Source organism: Pelodiscus sinensis, chromosome 2 (assembly GCF_049634645.1).
Source record: "Pelodiscus sinensis isolate JC-2024 chromosome 2, ASM4963464v1, whole genome shotgun sequence".
Lineage (NCBI taxonomy): Eukaryota > Metazoa > Chordata > Testudines > Trionychidae > Pelodiscus > Pelodiscus sinensis.
Genome location: NC_134712.1, coordinates 191,274,486 through 191,297,301, shown reverse-complemented (window position 1 = coordinate 191,297,301; position 22,816 = coordinate 191,274,486). Strand labels below are relative to the sequence as shown.

Sequence of the window (22,816 nt, the reverse complement as noted above, 5' to 3'; positions counted from 1 at the left end):
ATAAGAAATGGAATGTAACTGTAATTTATAATGGCAAAGACAAGAAAACTTTTATGATGCATTTTACAGTCGATGCAGAATACGTTAGTTAAATCAGCAACTGTTCTATAGATACAAGCAATTGGTTTAAACCAAGACATTCATAATTGTTTTTGGAAAGCAAAGAATAAAAAGGGAAAGCGGTACCTGTGAAGTGCCAATGTACTAAGGCTGTTGTTGTTTTATGCATTCAGAAAACACAAGACCCTTGCATTAATAAAAGATGGTCGTGTGATTGGTGGTATCTGTTTCCGGATGTTCCCATCTCAAGGATTTACAGAGATTGTTTTCTGTGCTGTGACTTCTAATGAACAAGTCAAGGTAAAGACAGTATTAGAAGTTGATTTATTGTATAGTTGATTGTCTATTTGAATTATTTGGGGCCAGAACTCAATAATGTGTTATAGTTCACTTGGCGATATATTTAACACACAAAGAAATTAAACTGCTTTAAAATGCTCTAGATCTGAGTACCTCCCCTTTCATAATAATTAAACATCTTTCATCACCACACCAATCTGTTGTCTCCTTTTATTGCATTCGTCACTCTGCAGTCTTCCCTGACTGCACTTGTATCCACTTGTTGTAACATTTGTAGCTAAATGAAAATGAGCATTCTGCTTGTGAAGCAGCAATGTTATGGACCACAGCCTTAAATCACTTGAATTAAAAATACAATCTTTAATAAGTGGACATAATCTCGCATCTAAAAATGAGATGGTGTACTACATAACTCTCCTAGGGCACAGCTCACAGCAGGGCTAAAGTCGAATTAAGCTACGTAACTTCAGCTTAATTGCGTAGCTTACGTCTAAATAGCTTAATTTGGTTTTTGGTGCTGTCTACACAGCAGGAAGTTGAAGGAAGAGCACCTTTCCTTTGACTTCCCTTATTCCTTGTAAAATGAGGGTTATTGGAGTCAGAGTAAGAAATCCTCCGTCTTGACATTATTTCGAAATAACAGCTTGCAGTGTAGATTTGCTGTTTGTTATTTTGATTAATGTTAGTTATTCTGGAATAACACTGCTGTATAAACATAGCCTTAATCTATACTTGAAGGGTATTTAAATGTTAAGCCATTACAGTGGCACAGCTAGGATACTGTGCTCCCATGGTGTAGAGAGTCTTAATAGGAGTGTTGTGAGCAAGACACAAGAAGTCATTCTTCTGCTCTACTCTGTGCTGATTAGGCCTCAGTTGTAGTATTATGTCCAGTTCTGGGCACCACATTTCAAAAAAGATGTGGAGAAATTGAAGAAGAGCAACAAAAATGATTGAAGGTCTAGAAAACATGAGCTATGAGGGAAGACTGAAAGAACTGGGCTTGTTAAATTAGAAAAGAGAAGACTGAGAGGGGACATGATAGCAGTTTTCAAGTATCTAAAAGAGTGTTATTAGGAGGAGGGAGAAAAATTGTTCTCCTTGTCCTTTGAGGATAGGACAAGAAATAATGGTCTTAAATTGCAGCAAGATAAGAAAAACTTCCTGCCTGTGAGGGTGCTTAAACATTGGATTAAATTGCCAAGGGAGATTGTGGAATCTCCATCTCCAGAGATATTTAAGAGCAGGTTAGACAGACACCTGTTAGGGATGATCTAAACTGTGCTTGGTCCTGCTGTGAGGTCAGGGTACTGGATTCAATGACCTCTCGAGGTCCCTTCCAGATCTAGTGTTCTATGATTCCTAAAGCAACAGAAGGGGAGTTTCCATTGCTATAGAAACTCCACCTCCCCAAGTGAGGGTAACTAGATCTATGGAAGCATTTTTCTGCCAATATAACTGTGTCTACACTACAGATGTAAGCAGCTAGTAGTCGACTACTTGATAAGCATATGCTTATCGGGTAGTTAGTAATGACTTGACTAGTCACTCCCCCACTCCTTGCTGCCTCTGTCAGAGGGAGGCAGCGGGTGGGGGTGGGGGAAAAGCCAGCTTAACAGCCAGTTTCCCCAGCACTGTCTGAAGGGTGGGAGGCAGGGAATGTACAGGTGAAGCAAGGAAATGGCACGAGTGGGGATTGAAGCAGTCCCCGTTCGTGCCAGTCCAACTGCTGTGCCTCTCCCTTTGAAACGTTGCAAGAACCCTCTAAAGCTCTTGCTACGTTTTAAAGGGAGAGGCAGAATCCAGGCAAGTGGAGATTGCTTGAGTCCCTACCCATGGCTCTACTACATTTAAAAGGCAGAAAAGGGGATAGTGAGTGCCCTATCGCACCCCTTATTGACTAATCAAGGAGCTGATGCACATTCCATCAACTACTCATAGTAGTTGATTCATTGAAATTTAACATCCCGGCTACGTCTACACTGGCATGATTTTCCGGAAATGCTTTTAACGGAAAAGTTTTCCGTTAAAAGCATTTTCGGAAAAGCGCGTCTAGATTGGCCACGGACGCTTTTCCGGAAAAGCACTTTTTCCGGAAAAGCGTCCGTGGCCAATCTAGACGTGCTTTTCCGCAAAAAAGCCCCGATCGTCATTTTCGCGATCGGGGCTTTTTTGTGGAAAACACTACTGTGCTGTCTACACTGGCCCTTTTCCGGAACAGTTTTCCGGAAAAAGACTTTTGCCCGAACGGGAGCAGCATAGTTTTTCCGGAAAAGCACTGATGATTTTACATTAGATCGTCAGTGCTTTTCTGGAAATTCAAGCGGCCAGTGTAGACAGCTGGCAAGTTTTTCCAGAAAAGCGGCTGATTTTCCAGAATAACTTGCCAGTATAGACACAGCCCCCTAGTCTGCACTAGGGTTTAGGGCAGCACTGCTACAGTGCTCAAGAGAGTGGTTTTTTGATGCTCCTGAGTGCCGAAGCTGTATTGACCAGACCTGAAGAATTAACTGCTCTTCTTAAAGAATAAAGTTCAGGTGAATCAAAATTATGGCTATTTAATTTCATCTTCTTGCTTTTAGATGGTGCTGTAGCTGTATATTCAGTCAACCATGTTCATAGATGAGACTGAAACTAATTTAGAATTCAACATCATAGAGTTGGCAGAAGACGTGCTCCATTCAGGCTCTTGGAAACAGAGCCAGGGTGGAGGAATAGCAGAGTGAGAGTTGAATGCTTTTACTGCCTTAAATATTTTCCCTTAATCTTGCGTGCACTAAACTTCCGTTTTATTGAGATTCAGTCACCTCTTAGCCAACAATTTGTCACAAAGGCTTTCATTCAGCATTTCAGCAGATTTACATAATAAAATATAACAGTCCAGACATATATTTCTAACTCTGAATAATGGTGTAACGGCTTTTGCAGTTTTTGTCAAAAGTAGCTGCTGTACTGAATACATGCACGAGCACTTAGATGCACAATTATCAATTTACACTCCTGGGTGCCTGTTGACATACATATATATTTGAGATAACTACCTGTGAAAACTGGGATTCCTATGTTCCTTTCTGTGGAAGGTGGTCACTACTAGCAGCTAATTCAGAAAATATTTACAAATGGATCTTAGCCTGTTCTTGCTAAAAGCACTTCCTATCTGTATGAACTTTCACATAGCTGGACTAAGTAAGATAAAGGATTTATTTAAAAAAGATTGGCTTTTGAAAGTTGAAAAGGTTTTGAAGTAGCTGGATGTGACCTATATGTACAATATGCATTATAACTTGTATGGTCTTTTCTTCTCTATATGAATATTCAGCTGTAGAAGTTTTTGTGGAAATGAATAACATTTGAATAAATGAATTTACATAAGAAAGCTAAATTTAAAAATCACCCATAGGACAAAATATTCTGTGCATATGTAATATTGGATTGTCTGTCAGACAAAATAGTTTAGAACTCTTGCAATCAGTCACTAAACTTGTGACAACAGAATGATGGGCTCCAAAAATGTTATAGTGTGTGTCTAGGCTGCCTTAAAAGCTTGTGTTGGCCCATGGCAGCTGGCTTGGGTGAAGAGACATTTTAGATGTTGGGACTCAGGTTTCAACCTAAGCTCTAGGACCGAGCAAGGTGGGAGAGGTCCCACAGTTTGGGGTACAGACAGAGGCTGAATGTGTACACTGCAGTTAAACAAACCCTTAGCCCGAGTCCTGCAAGCCAGAGTCAGCTAGCTTAAGCAGGCTGTCGGTGTTCAGTTTCAGTATTGACATACGCCGTAGAGTGAATCTCTAGTTTACTCTCTGGATTGTTCTGCTACAGAGAAATAAGCTTGACTAGTACTCGCATCTCTAGTTTTTAAGATGTTTCATTACTTTTTGATCATAGTTTCTCCTATTTAAATTAAACCCTTGTGAATTTAGTGTTTGAACACTGAAAATTCCTTTATTTCTTGAACACTACTGAGTATTCTAAAGAACTTTTGGGCCCTCTCAACAGTCCATCCGTTGCCATCTCATGTATTTGTTGCCTGATGAACTCTTTGAAAGGTGAAACAGGCATCTTACTACTTATTTAGGTTTCAGAAATCTGCAGTTTAGGACATAATCTGGGACTGTAATATTAAATGTGAAACCTGCAAAAGGGCCCCACTGCGAATAAATTGATGCACAGCTACTATGCCCACAGTGACAGGGTTTTCATGCAAGTGTCATTATTAAGTATTCTGTGCTAAATTTCTAGTATTAATTTATCTCTGATATATCTGTTGCCATTTTCCAGAGGCTATTAAAGATTGTTGATTATAAATGTTACACTTTCTATTTTGTAATTCATTGCTGTATCTCATGTCAAAGCATAAGAAGTCTCCCAACCTTCCAAAGAAATAAGAAGATCCCACATAAGTTTCCTGCACATTTTTAAAATGCTCCATTTTTTATATATTTCCTCAGTAATTACAACTTAAGCAGGAATGATTAATTCAGTTACATTAGTGAAGGATCCTTGTCTATATCAGTTATTTTTCATGGCAAGAGAAAATTATAGGATTGTTTGGAAATGTAAATGGCATATTTTCTGTAGGATTTTTCATTTTAGCTACATTACTGCATAAATTCTCTTCTGTTTCTGAATGAGACTAGGAATTGTTTTTGTTTGGAATCAGAGGACATCTCTATTCATCATTTATTAGTTTATATTGTGTGTGTGGAGACCCCAATCAGAGATCAGGCCTCCACTGGACATGTGTATATTGCACATGTAATAAAAAATACACCTGCCTCAAAGAGCCTAAAGTCTTAGGATGAGATGAAAAAGAACAGGTGGGTAAGAGGATAAGGTAACAATGAAACAATCATGGTTACCATAATAAACAGCACTCTTAGTACATCAGCTGCCTAATCATTACAGTGACATGGTCAAGGGAAGTCTTATGGAAGAATCTATTTCTCAAATACAGTAGAATATTGTAGCATCTGAGCATCTTTAGCTTTGTAGTTCTGTATGTTTTGATGCTAAATGCTTGATATTTAACTTTAAAATACAATAGATATATTCACCTGGAATTATAACTACCTGAAAAAAGTATCTCTAGGGCAACACTCTGCTCCCCAAGGGCATGACTACACTAGGAAATTATTTCAAAATAACTAAATTTGAAATAACTACTCCTGAAATAACTATTTCTCAATAAGCTTATTCCCCCAGGAGAGCAGGAGTACAGATTTTGAAATAACCAGCCTGTTATTTCGAAATAACAGGCTTGGTAGTATGGATGCTCTGCTTATTATTTCGAAATAAGGGGGGTAATTTCAAAATAACTCCCTAGGGGTATGTTTACACTACAAAGTTAGTTCGAACAAACGGACGTTAGTTCGAACTAACTTTGATAGGCGCTATACTAGCGCTCCACTAGTTCGAACTTAATTCGAACTAGCGGAGCGCTTAGTTCGAACTAGGTAATCCTCATTTTACGAGGATTAAGCATAGTTCGAACTAGCTAGTTCGAATTAAGGGGTGTGTAGCCCCTTAATTCGAACTAGTGGGAGGCTAGCCCTCCCCAGGTTTCCCTGGTGGCCACTCTGGCCAACACCAGGGAAACTCTATTGCCCCCCTCCCGGCCCCGGACCTCTTAAAGGGGCACGGGCTGGCTACGGTGCCCGTGCCAGGTGCAAACCTGCCAGCACCCAGCCACCCGATGCCCCCCAGCCCTCCCCCTCTTCCCGGGACCAGGCTGGCGGCTCCCGGGAGCTTGCCCGGGACCGCAAGAGGCGGGCACCCGCCTGGGCTAGTGCGGACATCGTGGACTTCATCCACGATCTCGGCACTAGGCACAGGAAAGTGACTGTCTAGGGCAGGAGAGCTGCCAGCCTGGCCACCCAGGAGCAGGTGTGCATGAAAATCAAGGGGGTCCACTGAGACCCCCGACCCTGAGCCCTGAGCTTACAATGGCCGTCCTGGGTCAGACCAAAGGTCCATCTAGCCCAGTAGCCTGTCTGCCGACAGCGGCCAACCCTAGGGACCTTGGAGGGGATGGACCGAAGACAGTGACCAAGCCATTTGTCTCGTGCCATCCCTCTCCAGCCTTCCACAAACCTTGGGCAGAGACACCACTCCTATCCCCTGGCTAATAGCACTCCATGGACCCAACCTCCATGACTTGATCTCACGTCCCTTTAAACTCTGTTCTAGTTCTAGCCTTCACAGCCTCCTGCAGCAAGGAGTTCCACAGGTTGACTCTTTGCTTTGTGAAGAACAACTTTCTGTTACTAGTTTGAAGCCTGCTACCCATTCCTTTTCTTTGGTGTCCTTCTTTATGGGAAATAATGAAGAACTTTTCTGTATGCACCCTCTCCACCCAACTCCTGCTTTTAGAGACCTCTATCCTGTCCCCCCTCCGTCTCCTCTTTTCTAAGCTGAAAAGTCCCAGTCTCTTTAGCCTCTCTTCATATGGGACCTGTTCCCAACCCCTGATCATTGTAGTTGCCCTCCCCTCTCCCAGCCTCTCTCTTCCCCTTTTCCCAGTCTCCCCCAGTTTTGTTCAATAAAGACAGATTCCATTTTTGAAAACAATTGTCCTTTATTTTGTACATCAGGAAGGGGGGCTAGGGAAGGGTAAGTAGAAGGAGGTGAGGGAGGAATGGGGTACGAGCCCCCGATGGGGAGGACTGGGCTGGCTCTGCGGGCTTCTGGGTGTGGAAGCTCTCCTGCAGCCCCCCAATTGCCCCCTCTCCCCAGATGGCAGCCTGCGGCAAGTGCAGCCGGGCTGATGGCCGAGTGTTGTGATGTGCCCAGTGTGGGTAGTCCGGGCACTCCAAGCCAGGACTGCTTTGCAAGCGGGGCACCCCTTAGAACTGTCTGTCCGGGGTGGGGGTCGGGACCCTTTAAGCGCAGCCCTCGGCTACCCTGAGACAGCATCTCCATGCTCTAAGTCCTCCTCTGATGCCCTGCCGGCACTGCTTCCAGCCATCCTTAAGCCCGGTTCAGGGTCCACTTAATGTGGACATGCTAGTTTGAATTAGCAAAACGCTAATTCGAACTAGTTTTTAGTTCTAGACGCGTTAGTTCGAATTAGCTTAGTTCGAATTAAGTACAGGCAGTCCCCGACTTACGCGGATCTGACTTATGTCGGATCCGCACTTACGAACGGGGCTTTCTCGCCCCGGAGGTCGAGGTAGCGGATTGCTACCTGTGAGCTCCGGGGCGAGAAAGCCCCGTTCGTAAGCTGCTCCGGTGCCCCTGGTCTGCTGGAGACCGTCCCCAGCAGACCACAGGCACCGGGATCCAAGCGGCAGCAGCGGGCGGGTTCCCGCGCTTCTGAGGCTTTGCCAGAGCTGCTGCCGCTTGGGTCCCGGTGCCTGTGGTCTGCTGGGGACGGTCCCCAGCAGACCACAGGCACCGGGACTGAAGCCGCAGCCGCGGGGGGAGGGGTCCCGCGCCTCTGAGACTTTGCCAGAGCATAGCCTCAGAGGCGCGGCACCCCGCTGCCGCTGCTGCTCTGCTCCCCGTGTCCCTGGTCTGCTGGGGGTGGGGGGGCCCTGATAGTGTGCCCCCCCCAGCAGACCAGGCTTTTGTTTTGGACCCTGGAGCAGAGCAGCTGGGGCGCTGCGGATTGGTCCTGCAGCACCCGCTCTGGGCACTACTGGACCAATCCGGCAGCATCCCAGCTGCTCTGCGCCAGGTCCTGATTCAGCCGCTGCTGGTCAGTTTCAGCAGTGGCTGAATCAGGACGTCTGGGGCAGAGCAGCTGGGGTGCTGCTGGGTTGGTCCAGTAGCGCCGAGGGGTGCTACTGGAGCAACCCAGCAGCACCCCAGTTGCTCTGCCCCAGGCGTCCCCAAGTCAGCCGCTGCTGAAACTGACCAGTGCTGACTACAGGAAGCCCGAGGCAGAGTTGCTCTGCCCCAGGCTTCCTGGAATCAGCTCTGATCAGTTTCAGCAGCGGCTGAATCTGGACGCCAGTTCTGACTTACATACAGATTCAACTTAAGAACAAACCTACAGTCCCTATCTTGTACGTAACCCGGGGACTGCCTGTAATTCGAACTAAGTTAGTTCGAATTAGCGCTGTAGTGTAGACATACCCTAGATTAGACCAGAGCCATAAGAGCTGAGGCTGTTTCTTTTAGATCAAAAGTGAATCAATAATTAGAAGTTATGACATAGTGTCCTCCATTGGATCACATTGACCTTCCAAGTGTTGTAAGTAGTTCAGTCTTTGCTAATCCTCTCTAAATTATAAGCCTGAAGTACTTGCGTACTGCTCTAGAAAAATACTCCCTTTAGAGAACAGTTGAAGGTAAGGTCTATCTCTTGCCCCACAGCTTGTAATATATGTAACAACAAAAAGGTTATCATCATGAGCTGAATTCCCTTAACTCTTTCCACATAGGGTTATGGAACTCACCTGATGAATCATCTGAAAGAGTATCACATCAAACATAACATTCTCAACTTCCTCACATACGCAGATGAATATGCAATTGGCTACTTCAAGAAACAAGTAAGTAAGCCTAAAAAAAGTCTTCAGTCAGTGCACGATACTGAAATGTAGAAATTTGTGTCTATAAGTTTGTGTTTCTACTTACAAACTTACAGTGGCACAGCTGAACGAGCTGTTGTGTAGCCACATTGTGCTGATGGCTGAGGTGTCTCCTATTGACATAATGAAACTAGTTCAATGAGGGCTAGTATCTGTGTTGGCGAGAGAGCATCTTCTGCTGACAAAGTGCTCTGCACACACACAGTTATGCTAGCAAACCTTGTATCTCTTGTGTGTGTTTTTTCACACCCTTGAGTGACAAAATTTTGCCAATGTAAGTGCTAGTATACACATGGCCTAAATATAATATATTAGCAACTTGTGGTATGTAAGCAGCTATATTAAATGTGCAGTGTCTTTTATTTAATATGCAAAATATGTTCTGTATTAGCCAAAGTTAAGGTATTGTCTTTATAGAACAGTATTTTTGAAGGAAAAATCTGAATATATTTGCAGATTGCATAATACTCTCAATGAAGTGTTTTTAAAGTTACAGCTGAATGTGGTTAAAATAAATTCACTTTCTGAATTTCTAATTGAATGTTAAAAAGTACTCTGCACTTAAAAAATCACTGTTTTTGGAGGGAGTTTGAGGTGAGACAGACATATGTGGTAATACAGTGTTCTTACCACACTGACAGAAATAGATTTAGATGGTTATGTTGTATCTCTTTTGTGATCACAAATCATATGGAAATCAATGAGTTATACCATCATAAAATTTTAGTTTAGTATATGGTAACTGTGTGTTTTATTTTTATTTTGATCTTTCTTTAAAATAGATACTAAATAAGTCAGTTGTGCATTGAAGCACCAGTCCTCTTTTTAGTTTTGCTACCATGGACCCATACATAGTTCTGTAAATAAAGTGTGAATCCATGTGAGTGTGGGGGGGTCTATTCTTGCTATGTAGAATTGGGGCCTATATTGACAAATTTAAACAAAACCAAATAAGCCAGATTCTGCTAGTTTAAGAAAAGCCTTAAGGAAGTGGCCAAAGGAGAGGAAAACTTCCTCATTTTTTCATTAGGGAATTGTGAGGGTTGCCCTCCTATATTATGCATGGGGTTCTATAGTGTGGATTTCTGTCCCCTGTATGCTGTAATCTCTGGAACTTTCTTTGGTTTTATATTTTGGTTTGTATTTTTTTTACTTGATTTTTATGCAGGTGGGTGGGTGGGTTTGGCTAGTTGGTTGTCTGTCTTCTTCTTTTGGGGCACATTGTGGCAGCCGTACTTAGGGAAAACTTTAATTGACTTCAGTAGAAGCCTAGCCTGACTAGTGACTGCAAGATTGAGACCTGTTCGCATAATATTGAATGTTTTATGTAAACAACTTTCTTTGAATAAAAACCTGTGTATTTGCCTACCTCCCTTCCCCACACCAAAGTAACTCATTACATTTTGGAGTTTGTTTCTATTCTTGCTATGAGCCATTATCCTGCATGTGAGTAACTGACTATTTGTGTGTAAAACTACACACTCTAAAGTATTGACACAACTGGGGTCATGGTCAGTAGATTTTTTTAAATATTTTTGGCATTTTGACAGTGTAATGAATCTGACTATAATTCATAATTGCAATAATGCATTGTATTAATTTGAGTTATCTTTGCTTAGGGTTTCTCCAAAGATATTAAAGTACCAAAAGCAAAATATGTTGGCTATATCAAGGATTATGAAGGAGCCACTTTAATGGGATGTGAATTAAATCCAAGGATTCCCTACACTGAGTTTTCTGTCATCATTAAAAAGCAAAAAGAGGTAAATAAAATGAAATAAAATATTATTAATTAATATTAACTTTTTAAAAAACTTACACATTTAAAATGGCTTAGAAAAATATTTCTAAAAACTTCAGCCAGTATTCAAATCTCTATCCCCTTTCATGACCATAGCTGGTATTCAATATACCACACAAACCATTTTAATTAATTAAACATGTTTTATTATGGCCTTAAAATTATCATAAATTTTCCATATTTCAGGCATAACTTTTCCTTTTTTACAGCTAACAAAGCATCATCATTTAAAGAAGTACACTGTATTGATATAGTATGATATCACAAAATAAAATTTCTCATTCTGGGTGAGCAGGTGTGTGAAATTTTGCAAGGTTGCTCTAATTTACTTTTCAACTTTTTTAGTATTTGATTTACATAATTGTTATTGCAGCACTGACTCCCGGTAACTTTGAATGGAAAGTTCATATTTATATCCTTTAACTAGTTCATCACTTCGTCTACACAAAGATCATAGTCCATGACAACATTTTGGCATTAATGTAATAGTTAAGCATATGCTTAAATGCTTTTTCTGAAATGTGGTCCACCAGGGTCACATAGAAGTTTCTCTAAAAAGCATAATGCTCTTGGGCTCTTTTGTGATGCGGTCAGATATTATTATTTCAATTTTATATTGTAAAATTGCTTCTGTGTCAAGCAGCCGTTTCCTTTTAATAGAGAGAGCGCCCTGAGGGAACAACAGCTTTCTCTGTTTGACAGAATCTGTTTTCTATATTATTCTTCCAAGGTCCAGTTGCTATTAATTGCAAAGGCAGAATTATTTTAAAAGATGAATGGAAGATACAGTCTGTTCTTCGACACCAGCGTGTCAAAATAACTGATTCTGGCCTTAATTTTTTTAAAAAAAATCTTTCCTGATACTTATGTATGTTAAATCATATACACGTGCTCTTTCTCACTTCTTTTTACTTTCTACAGCTGATGCCAAGTAAAACAACTTTTTGTAATAAACAGTTTTTCTGAACATGTTGGTTTCTAAACGATGACAGAGAACCTAAAGTTGACCAAAATTGCATGTGCACTTAATAGCTAATTTGGGGTTTAAGACCTTCAAGTCCTAAAACTTGTAATATATCTATAATAGATCAAAATGAATGGAAATTTAAGATCTACATCACAAAAACCATTGTAGTTTTGTCTTAAGGTTTTTTTACTTTCTGTGTACGTTTATATAAGTAAAGATAATGTAGATAACTATAATCATCCTATCTGATTGTGTTACACTTCATCCTCTTTTCTCCGGCAATCCTGTGAAACAGGGTTTGCTGGATTAAAGATTTTTCCAGACCAGAGAGGGAGTGGGGGGATGAGAGTAAAGTACTTATCTGGTGTTCCGCGTCCTCTTTCCCCTGCTCCCAGGTAGCATCCCCCCACTGCTATACGAACAGCAGGAAAAGCCTCCAGCAGCGTGTGTTGCTGCGGTGCTATTCCCCCAGCTCGGTGAAAGGGGGAGAAGTAGTGCACAAGTTGCTTCTGCCTCTTCCTACCAGGGTCTGCACAATGAGTGTTCCCAAATTAGGGACACCTTGAGTAAAGAGGTTGTAGGGTAGTATATTTATGTGACCCCGAATTACCTTTTTATATTTAGATTTCTCTCACATTTTTACTCTTCTAAACAAAACCTTCTGCACAGTAGCAACTTTCAGAACCTCAGGACAGCTTGCTTTTGATATATATACTGTGTATTCCAAAACACATTTTTGAGCTAATCAGGAAGCCAGGTAAAATTTCAGATTTTGTCTTAGTTTTGGTGTCTATAGGCATTTGCTTTCCGCCCCCTCACAAATTTTCAAAAGTTCCTAACTAGCATCTTAAAAATTGATCTGATTTGCGCATTGCTATTGTATTGATTTCTGTTAGAGGTGTGATCATCTTTTTCTCCAGGATAGTTCTGCTTGAACAACCTCTGGTGTGGATGCAGTTGTAAAAAGATGCTTTATGCACCACAATGAAACACCCTTCCTACATGAGAATAAGCTATTCCATTATAAGCACCTTCGTGCTGGTACAATTGCACCCATGCTACGGGGGTTGTATAACTTTAATTGTACCAGTATAGTTAAAATACACAACTTTTGTTCGTAGACAAGCCCTTGATCACCCTTCTCTATATTCAAAAATGACTTAGACACTTAAGTCATTTAGGTGTTTTTAGAAATTTTACTTCAAGTCTGGTTGCTTAGTTGTTTTATGTGTTTTCCACAACACACCTTTGATTCAAATGTTTCAAAGGAAGTTGAAACATCTCAGTTTGAAATAGCATGTCCTTTCGGAATCTTGGGTCTACAGTTAGCAGGAAAAATCATTATTAATTAATGACTTGTTTTTCTGTCTCATACGAACATAGGTATAGCTTTCTTCTGAAGCATTTTAAGATTCCCCATCTGATACACAAAGAATAAATCACAAATTTTGCTCTTAGTTTTCTAAGAAACCAACACTTATGTATTCCTCGTCGTCTGCAACTTTATAAAGAGTGCCTCAGTGTCTTGTCAATACAAACAGACATATTAAGATTTATGGATGTAAATAGAATTTTATAGTTTTCTTCTGTTAAATTTATCTTCACACTGTGGAGTGATGTCAACTTCCTGAATACTAGTTTATGTCAAAGACATTTGCAGTGTATCTTATTGAATACTACCACTGAATTCATTTAGATTTAGTATGGTGAAATCAGGTACATTATTGGGTAATGTTTGTTTTACAGATTTATTCTCAAATATTTGCTTTTTTAAAGATAGAAATTCAAATGTATTGTTCTTTATGTTTCATAGTTTTGTGTTTCTCTTCCCTTCTCAAGGAGCTGGTTTCTGAGACTTTAAGTATCTTTTTCTTAATTTTTCTTTCCTCTGTATGACCCTCCCCCCCTTTTGGTAACCCATGCTGTAGCAGAGGAGGACAGATGGAAGTAACTGTGTCCTCTGTGCTCATAAATGCTGCTTCATTTATCTCCCTGAGGATAAAACTGGGACCCTACCAAATTCACAGCCATGAAAACATGTCCTGGACTGTGAATTCTGGTCTTTTGTGAGCACATTCCTTATACTATAGAGATTTCCCAGGGGAGACAATGTTTCTGCAATGAGAAGTCTGATTCAAAAGGGAGGGTCGTGGGGTAGTCACAAAATTATTTTGGAAGGATCTTGATAGCACCTCCCTCACTTCTGCTGAGCTGGGTGGCTACAGAGTGGGAGTTGTTAGCTGGGTGCTTAGCACCAAAGACAGCACTGCCACTGCCATCAGCAGCAGCACAGAAATAAATGCTGCAACTCTCCTCCCTCCCCATAGCTTTATGACCTCACCATCCCAATTCCTTTTTTGGGTCAGGACTTCTACAATTACAATACTAACAATTCAAGTTTAAATAGCTGAAATAATGAAATTTACATTTTTAAAAATTCTATGATTGTGAAAATGACCAAAATGAACCATGGTAGGGCCCTATAACTAAGCAACGCAAGTCACTTCTCTAGTCTTGTGCACTGTCTTAGCACAGGGTCCTGCATGTCACTTCAATAGCATTACCCAGCCCCAGTTATTCTTAGTGTAATTAAGATGGCACTGACCAGTATTGCATATCCAGTTTTTTCTAGTTCTATCAGCTTGTACAGAATTTAAGCTGCCATTTAAAGATTTGGGTTGTACCGTAGTGGCTGCATAGAGAAGGTTCTAAGTGTGAACCAACACACTGCTGGCTGGCATAGTAAAAAAACCAAAAACAATAGTTCTGGGAGAGATGAAAAATCCCAAATCACCCTGATGGCTTCTTGTCTTTGAAGTGTAGTGAACATAATTTAAGTGTTAACATTAATTATTCCAAACTCATTTCTTCCATAACATCCGATAATTCTGGGATTGTAGGTAGAGTTTGAGAATATCACCATTTCCTTCTACTTGGCTTCTGCAACATGCTGGAGGACTAAGCCTCTGATCTGGCCCATGCCAGAGTTCTTTGATGTTTTATCAGATATGTCAGTAATCAGAATACTGTTAAAAGGAAAACAGTAAAAATGAGTCTTTAGAAATCCAGGAGGAGGTGGTTTTGTTTTTGAAGAAAATTCTCTGTCCTCATTATTAAAGGAAACTATTATAAGGTCAAGGATATTATGATTGCTAACTAATTAAAAAAGACCAGCAAATAACCAGTACTAAGTGTCCAAAATGTAAAAGAACAATTAAACAGGAGGCAGTCATCTTGACCACGACATGTTTGAGTGGTAAAGCATAGCTATGCATTTTAATTTACATGAAGAGCAGAAAACTAAATTACTTATAATTGAAGTAACCAAAGGAGAAAATATAGAATTTATCTTCAAGTTGGGGTAATCTCCTGACTTGTAATGCATTCAGATTTTGTTTCTTAGTCTGCATAATCAATCTGGACTTCCTTAAGGACAAACATTAGTAATAAGGCAGCTCTTATTAACACAAAAACACTTTCTAAAGTTTGAGATTTTGAAATAGAACAGGTGTTTCTAAAATCTGGAGTATGAACAATGTTCACATTTAGTAAAATACATGCGGACAGTTAAATCCTGCATTCTTTATGCATCCAAAATGCTCACTGATTTCAACAGGCGTCATGGCTGTACAAGGCCACATCAAGGTCCTATTATGTTTCTCATTGCCACAATTTTCTTTAATGTCTTACCACTTTGCCTTTGAGCCAGTCAGCTACTTTCTTTGACTTTCAAAACTAAAACTGTCTTTCTCTTTCCCATCCCTTTCTCATCTATATTTTTACAGATCATTAAAAAGCTAATTGAAAGAAAACAAGCGCAGATCCGAAAAGTCTATCCTGGCCTTTCCTGCTTCAAAGATGGAGTACGACAGATTCCTATAGAAAGTATTCCTGGAATTAGTATGTACCAACCTCCCTTTTATTAATGCAAAGCTATACCAGAACAGCCAAGGTCCAAGATTAGAGGCATTTGAATTTGCCAAGTATTGTCTTTTTAATAGGCTTCAATTATCTAGGTTTGTTAATCTGATATAAAACGCGCTGGATTATCTTTCTTCTGGTTGAGGGACTTCCCTAAGGCTTTCTAGTATAGTGCTTCTCTATGTACATTTATCTAATTTTACCCTCTTTGTTTTGCTTCACAGTGCAATCATTATTTTCCCTCTGAGTCCATCTTATGTCTGTAACCCTATACTGTAATACAGTCCTGTGCTAAATAGATCCTTAGTTGAATCAGGACACCACAAAACTACAACCAATTATTTTTTCATTGTCTGTGTAGTATAGTCTATGTCCATAGAAAATGATGGCATTGAATCATTTTAACATCTATTTTTCTTTACATAGAAGAGGCTGATTATGATAAAAAAATGGCAAAGAATTTTTTTAAAAAGCTGTGGATTCCTTGTTGAGCATGTTACAGTGTACTTGAATGTGTCCTATAGGAAAATAAATGAGCTAGGAGCTACAGCGTTCTAGTTTTACTAGGATTAGCATTTAGAAAGCTTTTTATTCAGGTAGCACAGTAATTTTATTAACTTTAACCTGAAGAAATTCTTGTGTAATATTCAGTTTTGTTGGTATGCAGGAGAAACTGGCTGGAAACCAAGTGGAAAAGAGAGAGGGTAAGTACTGCTTGGACAAAGGGTAATGATGAAGCAGTTTGGGAATCCTTTGAGAACAAATGTCTCTAAACTGAGTGACTTTGAAATATTTCTTTACTCATATCACAAAATGGAATCTGCTGTAGAATAGCTCTTGCAGAATAGCTCTTGAGCATTACTTTTCCATTAATGATAAAATGTTTTAAATTTGTGAGTTGCTTATACGTAAGGTGTAGCATTGTAGAAATGAATATGAGATAAAGCTTATCTTCTTTATTAATATTTTCTTTCAAGTAAAGAACCCAAAGATCCAGATCAGCTTTACAGCACATTAAAAACCATCCTGCAGCAGGTGAAGGTGGGTATTCATTTTAGTTTACCTATGTTAAAGACTTTGAAATTCTTTCCAATATGGAGTTTCTATATTAGATACCTTACTTTTTTCTTTACCAAAGAGCCATCAAAGCGCTTGGCCCTTCATGGAACCTGTGAAGAGAACAGAAGCTCCCGGATATTATGAAGTTATAAGGTTTCCCATGGGTAATGCCATTAACATTTTTAAAGTATAAACTTAAAGATATCTCTAGCTGGAGACATGAGATAAGTATAGCCATCAGGGATTATTGTTACGTTTTCTCATATATTGTTTGCAGTAAAATCGCTTGCAATTCAGAGGTGCTTGCAATTCAAAGCATCTATATTATGTTCTCCTGTAAGAAAATACAAAATAGTACAGTACCCAAGAAGATTCCAATGAAGTCTTAAGCCAGGTCTATTCCAGCCCTTTTAGCTTACTGTGAGGGTTGAGACACACGTGAAGATGTGATCTCACATGTGGGATAATTTGCCATTGCATATTTTGTTGTGAATTTTTATCTAAATTGTTTAAAAACAAAAACAGAGAAAAAGTTTCCAGACTCGCTTATGTGACTAAAAGTCCAGGTCCTATTGCCTGACTGTGTTAGAAAAAAGATAGGAGACAATGGTTGTGGTTTCATTAGTCCGAAACTTTGTTCATTTAAAATGTCTGGGAGAACCTGGTCATAAATTGAACAGTGCAAGTCCTCATTCTTTCCTTTATCATTTCCACTTAACACCTAGCCTAATCCCAGCCATCATACTCTCCCTTCTCCCCTCATGTGCGATGAAGGGGAATTATGAAAGGAGGGAGGTCAAATCCCTGCTATGCAAGACAAAGGAGCCTTGAATCCCCTTCGTCAACTCCCTTAAGGGATGTTTTCCTTCAAATCCCTTTCTAGTCCATTTATCCAGTAATCATATCCCTTCCATAATGATTATGTGCACTGAACATCTGTTTCAAGTTTTATGTAACAAGCTGCAACATAATATCCTACCTCATGTTCTCTACTGGGTCCCAGATCTGGTGTGGGAAAGGGGGGGACACTATAAAAGAAGGCCTCTTTGCAACTGGCTGGGATTTAAATATCTACTTTCATCCCTACGCACAGCTTTCTGGTCAGCAGAAAGGGCAACTGAGTGGTGGTCTCTTGACTTGGCCCCAGCTATGTCTTGTAAACTTCCCCTTCCACCCCATTTATTTAACTTGTAATTTAAATCAAATGTTTGTTTCAGTTTAAGCTCAGCCCGCATGCTATATGGTCACTATCATAACCAGTCTTAAAACTTTTTTATTTTGAGGCTGTTGTTCATGATTCTGTTGCCACACAATTATTACTGAGAATTTTTTTTTCCTTTTCCTTTGGCTGCTGTGCTGTATAATCCTAGATAATTATTCCATCCTGTTCTAAACAGATGCCTTATTTGCTTTGTGGCACCATAGAACTAAAACTGAATCAAACTATGCATTCATGTTTTTTTGTGATGGGAGAACAGAACACAACTTCATTGAGGCACCTTTGTGCCTCAGTCTGAAGAGCAAAGAAAGCCCTCTGCTGCATGGCTACTCTGAAAGGACAGGAAACTCTGGATGTGCTTTTACTTAGGCTGCAACTGTATTAAGAACTGTCTAGGAGTACTTGGCAGATAAAAGTGTACAGTGCAGATAACTCTATAACCATTTCTATTAGCTCTCCCACCCTTTCTCATCCTGATCCCAGGCAACATGATGCTGGGACCTTATCTTCCCACCTTAAATAAGGGTTAAAGTGGACTAAAGGATGGGGGGATTGCCTCCCTGCTATGCCAGTTGGAGGATGTAAGTTGGGGTGGGCAGTAATTTTTTGACTGGAGCTACTTCAAAAATTTTTGAAGTGGCCCGGGCTGCACAGGAAGGGGCGGGGCATTGAGCAGAAGGGACAGGGCCAAGATATTTTCTGGTTCCCCACCCCCAGACAATGATTGGTTGGGGGTGATGGAGCGCCTTTGCTCCTAACCCACATTTCCCTCAAGGTGCACGTGCCCCTGGTGTGGGAGGCGACTTCCCTGTTCACCTGCCCCTAGGCCAATTAGGGCCTACGGCTGGGGGAGCATGCGAATCCACCTCCACTCTCCCCCCACTGCGCTTCAAACTTACTAACTCTTTCTGTATAGGGAAATATGTGTATGTATAAAATGAAAATCATCTTCCAGAATCACTTTAAAGCAAAGATATTTCAATTTATATTCTCTACCAGTGAAGATGAATGCTATATTGCTCAGTATTATGAATCTGCTTTGTACACAGAGTTTAGGCCACCATTATTATAAAGAACACTTATTGCCTGGATCGGTAAGCCCAAAATATAAATTCATTTTTTTAAAATATCCCATGCTGTGGATGAAAGAAATGAACAGACTCTGTCACCTTAAGTCATTCAGCGCTAAACAATCGAAAGCTCAGAGTTTGCGAACACTGAGTTAAGGTCTCAAGAACTGGCCCCCCAAATGAGCACCGACATAAGTAAGACAGACAGCCCACAGCTGTTTGGTGCTAGATAAATGCAAAGTGTTGCAGGTAGTTGGAGTTACAAAATGACAGGAAATGGATACGCTTTTGCCTTTTCGGTAGATATTCCTGAGTTGTTTGGCCCCTTGCCATTCATAGGTGGAAGCATGTGTGTCTGTTAGCTGTTTCTTTTGTAGAATACCATACAACAAGACTAATGAATGGCAGCATTTTGCAGCTAAAATTTGCAGGCTGTTTGTGGGTCACTCAACACACATAGTCTTCTCTTTGAAAGAATTTCATGCTAATAATTTATGTAGGGCTTGTCTCTTGATTGGAAAGGCATCTTTTTTGAAGCTCAATCGCAGAAAGAAGGATGAAAAAAGTTCATAGTATCTTTATTTCTTCAGGGTCTGATACTAACAGTCCACCATAACTGACACATGAGTGTCATTTTTGGAGTTGTACATTCTTTAGAGATCCCATGGTCCTTGGCAATGAGTAAGATATTTTTTCTGGTACACTGAGTAAATATTGTATTAAAGTTTTAATAATTTTCTTTCATGTGTCTAGAGCTTGCGGTCCAGACTACTATGATATATCTGGAAACTGGGAAAGCATTCTGGCCATATTTATGGCAATGCACACAGCAAGCATGTCATTACCTCAGAATTTTTATATCCAATACAAGCACCTACAAAATAGAACCAAGATTTTAATAAGACCTAGTATAGAACTACAAACTGTAAGGTCTAGATGGGTGTTAAGTTCACTGATGTGTTTTGTGAGCAAAAATAATGGAAAACTTTCATCACTACAGCAAACTACTTGTTTGGGTTGCTGAAAAATAGATTTTTTTAAACCGTGTATATTTGACTTGGTTTTTCTCTTCATGAAAATATAAAATAGTGTTAGCATTTAACTCTGTACATTGTACATTACTTCTATGAACTTTTACTTACTATATGTAATAGAGATGTGCATTCTTTGCTGTATTCAAACTGAGTGGCATATGATGATTAAGCTGATACTGTTTTTATTAACACAGATACCTAGAGATTACATGATCATTTTAACTTTTTAGTCACATACTGAAGGGCCTTATCCTTCAAGGTGGTGAGCTCAAATTCTAAGGTTGAGGAGATTCAATGTTTTAGAGGACGCGGGGTCTTACATAGGCAAATGAGTATCAGGGGAACAGCAAGTAGGCTTTAACCTTTAAATTGAGATATTTTAGGTGCTGCAAATTGCATTCATTGTTAGTGGAAAAGCTGCTTATATAACCTATGGTTTGATCTGCCCTACAGTTCACTTTTGCTGTGGACTTCAGTGAGAGCAGGCTCAAGCCCTAAGCAAATAAAAGTAACTAAGCATTAGTAATTTTTTATTTAAAAACTGAGTTGGTGGCAAAGACTGTGTATCTCAAGCACTGTATGTGTCTTTATTATAGGAATCAGATTGCTAATTTTTTTTCCTGTATAGATCTAAAAACCATGAGTGAACGACTCAAGAATAGGTACTACGTATCTAAGAAACTATTCATGGCAGACTTGCAGCGGGTCTTTACAAATTGCAGAGAGTACAATCCCCCTGAGAGTGAATACTACAAATGTGCCAATATATTGGAGAAATTCTTCTACACGAAAATTAAAGAAGCTGGATTAATTGACAAGTGACAGTTGTTTCTTTCAACCACTGTGCCTAACTTATAGGCTCAGTATGCTATTCACGTTCATGTAGCTTTGGGACTTCATATGTGTGTTGAAAAAACCTGTATGTATTTTAACTAGCACTTTTAAAAGCCCTTTTAGTTTTGCAAACATGTATTATACTGAAGTTATAGAAAATGTTTATTTTATTAAAATGAAGCTTTATAATGTATTTAACATTACTGTAAAACTTCTTTTGCATACATATTTGCAGTATGGTCAAGAATAGGCTTTTTATTGGATATCTCAAAAAATTTCATATGGGAATTTGCACATGTTTGGGGATTTGGAAATTCCCATCCAATGAATGTTTTAGCTTATCTAATGCAGTATCTATTTGAAGTTTTATTTTTTTCCAGTAAAAACGAAACATTAAGGGAAAATTACAATTTAAGAGGCACTGAAATGTTTTGTCTCTACGTTTCATTGTAGAGTCCTTTTATATATATTATTTTTTAAAAGAAATGGCTAGTTGAGATGCTATGGGAGAAGAGCAACTTATTCTGCAAAGAAATTGCTTTGAATCTTAAGGAAAAAATCCTATATAGATGCAAACTTTTGTATGGATTTTGGCTTTGATAAATTATTTACCTGCAAAACACTTGTGATTTCATAACCACTATTTAAAAAATAATCATATTGACTTTGCTTATGCAGGACATAAGTTTCCCCCAAATAATTAAAAAACTATGGTAGGCATATACTATAGTCTCATATTTAATTATTTTAGTAGGGATATTTTATTGATGTACTTCAGTGAACCATCCCATTTCCTGGACTTTTAATTGATACATTCTGTAGAGTTCCCAACACAGATCATGAAGACTGTTGCTTAAATAGATACCAAAACGTTACCATATCACAGCCACTAGTTTTATTTGCCCATATGGTAAACTGGATTTTCTACCAAGTTCTACTGTAAATATTTTATTATAATATGTAGACCGAGGAGTATATTTAAAGTGTTACATAGCCATGTTAATATATCACTAGGTATCAAATCAAGCACTTGTGTACTACTGCTTACACTACATTTAGGAAAGGTGCTCTTAGATCCCTAATAGAGATTAATACAGGCCAAAAAATAAGTTGTCACTTGACATTCATTTTATAATTGAAATTTATAAACTGGTTTTCTGAAGCCTGAACTTTAATGTAGTGTTTTTATATGTACAGATGTTACACTGGCAAAGTGCAGGAAGTAGTTATCAGATTGGAAATAACTGAGTTGTGACAAAACATATTCTTGCAAATTACCTGTTCAGAGTTAAATCGCAATGCTATTCAACAACAGATGCCAGAAATTAATTGAAGTAGTTATTGTGGTACTAAAGGTATTGAAAATGTTAACATTAGATTGTCTCAATGCTTAATATTGAAATCAGTCTGAATTACATTTAGACTTGTAACTATAAAGGTACAAATACTACAATTGTATTGAAGCATCTAGTACTGTCTGTAAACTGGGCCTACAGCTGCACCTGTTGAGCTTGGTATCCTGTGAAAGTTTATTTTCTGAGTAGATTTTCTTACTGTCTTTAAATCAGATTGTCTCTTCTATATTGAAAGCTTTTCTTTTCTAATTTAAAAATTAATATTTTCATAGATATTGTGCAATAAAGCTAAAGTAGGATGTGTGGTTTTGCAAATGCTTTAACAGCTGAAATTTTACATTTGTAAAATTAATATATTGTACTGGTACAGAATAGTTTTAAATTATATATATAAAAACATGTTTGGTCTCTTATTTCAATATCTAACTGCTCTAAGACTATTTTATTAGTTCTCACGTTTAAAAAATACATTGAAGCAGTTTATATTTTTTTGTACTGAACAGACTTGCAAGACCCAGCTATGCATTTCACTTATCTATTAGTTACAGTGTGCGTACCTGCTCTCAATTTAATATTGCAGGCCAATGAATTCATTCGGAGTGTAAAGTCTGCAGTCAGGCACTTCTTCATGAAGAGTAATGAAACCAAATATAGTATAT

At 39.2% G+C, this 22,816-nt stretch overlaps 1 protein-coding gene across 10 annotated transcripts in view; it reads left to right on the top strand.

Annotated features, from left to right (window-relative positions):
• The window catches only part of KAT2B (lysine acetyltransferase 2B), a 73,738-nt gene extending 51,182 nt beyond the window's left edge, over positions 1-22,556 (top strand). For 7 of the 10 annotated variants that reach the window (XM_075922068.1, XM_075922072.1, XM_025183129.2 and 4 more), the window contains 8 exons: positions 234-360; positions 8,748-8,858; positions 10,517-10,660; positions 15,451-15,565; positions 16,254-16,290; positions 16,564-16,627; positions 16,725-16,809; positions 20,597-22,556. In XM_075922068.1, coding sequence (XP_075778183.1) covers positions 234-360; positions 8,748-8,858; positions 10,517-10,660; positions 15,451-15,565; positions 16,254-16,290; positions 16,564-16,627; positions 16,725-16,809; positions 20,597-20,790 — 877 coding nt within the window. In that variant the 3' untranslated portion in view covers positions 20,791-22,556. The remainder of the gene's footprint in view (positions 1-233; positions 361-8,747; positions 8,859-10,516; positions 10,661-15,450; positions 15,566-16,253; positions 16,291-16,563; positions 16,628-16,724; positions 16,810-20,596) is intronic. The other 3 variants (XM_075922073.1, XM_075922070.1, XM_075922075.1) reach the window with 3 other exon arrangements.
• Positions 22,557-22,816: the final 260 nt, after the last annotated feature.